This window comes from Octodon degus, unplaced genomic scaffold (genome assembly GCF_000260255.1).
Source record: "Octodon degus isolate 3935 unplaced genomic scaffold, OctDeg1.0 scaffold00117, whole genome shotgun sequence".
Taxonomy (NCBI): Eukaryota; Metazoa; Chordata; class Mammalia; order Rodentia; family Octodontidae; genus Octodon; species Octodon degus.
In genome coordinates, this window is record NW_004524693.1 from 123479 (window position 1) to 128936 (window position 5458).

At 38.3% G+C, this 5458-nt stretch overlaps 1 protein-coding gene across 1 annotated transcript in view; it reads right to left on the bottom strand.

Annotated features, from left to right (window-relative positions):
- Positions 1-5458, bottom strand: part of Pls3 (plastin 3) — a 110818-nt gene that overhangs the window by 25187 nt on the left and 80173 nt on the right. Inside the window, exon 3 of the mRNA XM_023699913.1 lies at positions 5294-5458. Coding sequence (XP_023555681.1) covers positions 5294-5458 — 165 coding nt within the window. The remainder of the gene's footprint in view (positions 1-5293) is intronic.

The following is a 5458-nucleotide window of genomic DNA, read 5'->3' on the forward strand; positions in this document are numbered from 1 at the left end:
GCTAAGCAAAGCACAGGGACCGCAGTTCAATCCCCCAGCACCACATGCCAGCCAGCCCCGCCCCCTGGTGGGCTGAGCTGGCCACACACACACACACACAAAATAAATAAATAGTTAAAAAAATGGACATTCATCTGTATCCCCTTTTTTTGTTTAGTTCCATAATTTGAATATTATAGGTGTGTAAACTCAGCAAAATATCCTAAAAGACCATCACGATTTTCTTAAATCATCAGTTTTCTTAGATCTGTAAATGGTGTGTGTGTGTGTGTGTGTGTGTGTGTGTGTGTGGTGTGTCTGGTACTGGGAAATGTACTCAGTGTCTCTAAACTGAGCTATATCCTAAGTCTTTTTCTATTTTTTTTAGAGGGGCTCTTGCAAAGTTGTCCAGCTGGGCTTGACCTGGGACCCTCTTGCATCAGCCTCCTATGGAATTATAGGCATGTACCATTACATGTGGCCTATAAACAATCTTATTTAGGTAAATAGTAAGTAGCAATCTTTATAAAATCAAGCTTAAGTTTCCACAGCGCATTTTGTGTAATAAATGATCTTAGAAGCAATATTGTAGAATTGCTATGTGTATATGTATTGTGCCTATATACATATACACATGTATATTAACTCCTCTAAATATTACATCTGACCAATAAAATCACGTTTCCTCCAGTATACGTATTATAGCAACTGTTGTGCTAGTGTCGTGCAGCTGAAGTAACTACAATTATTAAAGTTTTTATTTATAATCTAAATTTTTTTTCAGTCCAATCTTCATTTCATTTGATTTGTCTTAATCTTCCAAGCCAAGATTACATAACCAAACAGCTATGTGAGAGTGTAGCAAAGCCTTAACTACAATGAATTTTTTTTTTTTTTTTGTGGAACCAGGGATTGAACTCAGGCCCTTGTGCTTGCCTGGGAAGCAATTATTCCACTGAGCCATCTCCCCGACCCCTACAATGAATTTTAATACCACGATTTCCCCTTTGGTAAGAATGTACCCACTTATAAAAAAGACAGAATGTACTGGTCTACCTTATTCTGAACTCTACTTTGTTTAGTAAAACATTATTGAGTAAGTTAAAATCTGATAGGTGTGTATTTTCTCATACCTGATGTACCATACATCATTGCAATTACAAAAAAGTTACTGCCTCAAAATGAGACATAAAAAGTGATTTTTTTTTTACTATGGGTGTTTTTACTTCAAGCATCATTTACTTCTGAAAATTAGGTGGTTTCAATGATGATACATTCAGATGAAAGAGAAATCCAAATTTGTGTATGACATGGAAATGTGGAATGACTCAAATTAAACACAAAATAATGGCTTTCCTGCACAATCTCCTAATGTAAATAAACTCTTCATGCTTGTGAATAATGAATAAACTTGCAATTAAATTTGTTAATTTTCAATTGTCTTTCCAAAGTTATATAACGTGCAGTGCATGTGTGTTTGTGTGTGCAATGCTGGGGTCTGAACCCAGGGCCTCACGCATGCTAAGCACATGCCCTACTACTGAGCTACATCCCCACTCACTACATCTCTTTTCAAATTAAGTGATACTTCGGATTGAAGCCAAGAATGTTCTGAGTTTGAGATACATCCTCAGCCCTTAAAAGACTTGGAGACAGGTTCTCTTTTAAGTTGCTCAAACTAGCCTTAAACTTGAAATCCTCCTGTCTCAGCTTCCTGAGTTAGCTCTTATTACAAGCATTAACCACTACATGTAGCTCTGCATATTTTTTTTTTTTTTTTTGTGGAACCAGGGATTGAACTCAGGCCCTTGCGCTTGTCAGAGAAGTGCTTATTCTACTGAGCCATCTCCCTGGCCCCAGCTCTGCATATTTTTAAATACTCATAAATTCTTTCAGCTAAGCTGAAATATTCAGTTTCACAGTATCTTCCTCTGTTCTGTAGATTGAAAATTTTTTCAAATGATAAGAAAGAACTGAAAATTTGCCCACCTTGCAAGTGGATTGATTCACTGCGTGAGAATCTGCATTTTCCTTTCTATGAGAGCAAGTACATTGGTAGGATGGATGATAAAGCTATTTGAGTATATGCTTTGGCTTAATGAGAACCTCAGAAACCAGAGACAGCACAAGGCAGAGCACTGTGCTGCAGTTTTCTCAATGAATCTTTTCAATAGCTGCTGCAGTGACCCTACTGAGTTCACTGCTGTGTGCTGCTCCCCCTCGGAGGAAGCACTTGCTTTGTCATTTGTGAACAAACTCCCGGTGTCCTCTGCAGGCAGCAATATCCTCTCTGATTCCTGACACCTCTTTCCGTCTCTTTTGTAGAATGTATATTTCTTACTCCTTTTGTAAGCTTCAGTGGCTTTCTCCCAAAGACTCTCAGCAGCAACCAGCTAACTCCTTGTGACCCCAAAGTTAGCTGGCACAGACCTTGTGGCCAAACCAAAACAATCCAGAAGCATATGACTTAAGAAGGAAAGATTTCAGCCAAATTTGAAAAAAAAGCCTCAACTGGTTTCCACTGTTTGCAGCTTATTTCCAAAGGAGGTTAGAATTCTCTCTCTCTCTCTCTCTCTCTCTCTCTCTCTCTCTCTCTCTCTCTCTGGAATTTGTTTTAAGCCTATAATTGGAAAAAGAACACTTCTTAGGAAAAACAGTAGCCAGAGCTACCAAGTGTGGTGGTGCATGCTTGTAATTCCAGCACTTTGGAGGCTGAGGCAGGAGGATTTTGAGTTCAAGGCCCCATCTCAAGAAATAAACACAGTTAGGTATGATAGCCCAGGCCTATAGTGCCAGCTACTCAGGAAGCTGGGCAGGAAGATCACTTTAGCCCAGGAGTTTGGGTAAAGCCTAGGCAAAGTAGTGACAGTCCAATCAATCAATCAATCAATCAATCAATCAATCAATCAATCATAGAAAGAACCATTTCAACAGTTAACACCTGTGTAGCATTTACTAAATGTCTAGCACCGTTCTAATCACTTTACTTATGCGGTATGTATTAAGTTATTTAAACCTGTGAACCCAGTGCAATTAGTAAAACTCCTCAAAAAGATAAAAAACTTACTATCATCATTCAAGTGCAAGTTTCTCATGTGAAAATAAAAATTCAGTAGTCATATCTGCCAAGGAACTTATTGCCATACGAGCATTTTACAAGTGAAGAAAAATAAGCTTATTATCTTTTTTTTAAAATTTTTTATTTATTTATGTGTGTGTGTGGCCAGCTCAGCCCACCAGGGGGCGGGGCTGGCTGGCATGTGGTGCTGGGGGATTGAACCGCGGTCCCTGTGCCTTGCTAAGTTTTTTCTAAGTAGGTGCTTTAGACCACTGAGCCATCTCACCAGCCCTATCTTTTATTTATTTTTTAAAAATTATTTATTTATTTATTTGTGTGTGTGTGTGTGTGTGTGTGTGTGGCCAGCTCAGCCCACCAGGGGGCGTGGATGGCTGGCGTGTGGTGCTGGGGGATTGAACCGTGGTCCCTGTGCTTTGCCAAGCGTGTTCTAAGTAGGTGCTTTAGACCACTGAGCCATCTCTCCAGCCCCAGCCCTATCTTTTAAACAGAAAAAACTTAGTAATATAATTATGAAATACTCAGAAGAGACAGAAACAAGCTATTAATTTTTTACATTTGAAGTTTACATTTCATTTTAGGCCTTTCTGCTGTATGTGCTCTCCAAGATTAATATAAATGGATTTTGCTTGTAGCTCAGTTGACAAGTAATGTCTCCTAGGCTACAATTAAAAAAAAAAAACAACAAAAACCTGTCATGCAAGAACATGTTTATTTCTCCTCCCTCAAACTAATATCTAACAAGCTAACACACTCCTTGTTTCTCGACTAAATTGTACTCATAATTTGTACCAAAACTAATCAGAGTTCACGGCTACTTGGAGCTGCTTTAAATTTACAATTAAACATGCAGTCACAAAGGGAGCAGGGTATACATCAGAGGGCATGCAAGTGCTCAAACTGCAAATCAACTGCAACTTACTATTGAACATAGAATTCAAAACAAAAGCCTTTGGCCATAACTGGAGACAAAAATAGCGGGAGGAAATCAGTATTTCAAAAGAAAAATGACAAAACTATATCATTACAATTATGACACAAGTCTGCATTTTAAGACAATAACACTCAGACAAAATGCTGACAGCTGACTAGACATCATTACTCAGTCAATTCTCTTCTTGATCTTCTAGAGTATTTTAAAGGAGTTAACTCTTTTTTTTTTGGCAGAACCAGGGATTGAACTCAGACCCTTGCACTTGCTAGGAAACACTTATTCCACTGAGCCACCTCCCCGGCCCCAGGAGTTAACTCTTTATTGGAGAGAGAGGGCAAACTAAAATTTCACTTCCCACAGAGAGCTACATGAATAGGAGAATAGAGGAGAGAAGGGCTAGGAATTTGTGACAAATAGTAGGCACTAATTCTGAGCTTGCAATATATTAAAAGGAGTGTCTAATAAGATGTAACCCAACTCAGCCTTAAGTTAATAAATAAATGCACAAAATCTTAATGATGCTCTTAGTTGAGGGAAGAAGTGATAATCTTTACATCTCAAATAGCCTGTCAATAAATATAAACTGAAAATGGCAGAACTCTAGAAAAATCTGCTAGCAGCTGAAAGAGGTAGGCTTCGATAGAGAACCAAGTGCCTGCGACACATAGACTTCCAAGCACTGAGCACAAAACACTAAACTCAGTATAAGAGGAAGGGTGAAGAGAGTTGTAAAACCAGCTTGGAATCTTGAGGCACATTTGATGACACTAGAGAAAAAACCCAAAAAATTTAAATGCCTCTTCCAATGGGCTAAAAAGATATGCTTCTAACATTTAATTATCAAAATGATCGCCCTAGAGAAAATGGTAGACTTAAATACCACTACCACAGGAGGAGAAAGCATTTTTTTAATCAGAAGGTTCAACTTAGGAAGCTTCTAAGACTGTGAGTCAGAGTGTATTATTAAAGCTGCGGAGTATAGCATTCACTGCAGGAGAAAGAAGGAATGCTTCAAGGATGTCATTTAGCGCCTTGAAGGATGCCCTGTAATGATGCCCCTAGGATTTGTCCACCTTCCACAGCAAGCATTGTGTTGTATCTTTGTTCCTTTCCTCAATTCTTTTATGATATTTAGTGGCTAAAAGAACTAATCAAATTGAATGGACAGCACAACATACATGTTACTAGTTATACGGCGCATAACATGGCTTATTGAGCAAGGTTATATAATATTACCTGTCAGGTCCCACTAGACAAAGGAATACTTAATTACTTCTAGTAACTATGGACTTTCACATACTTACATAAACAAATTCATCAAAACTTATCTTCCCATCTTTATTTCTGTCACCATCCAGCATGAGTTTTTGAATAATTTCTCTCACTTTGTATCCAGGCAGTGGCATATTAGCTTCCTTGAAAAGTTCATGAAGTTCGTAGTCACAAATGAATCCATTGCTGTTGAGATC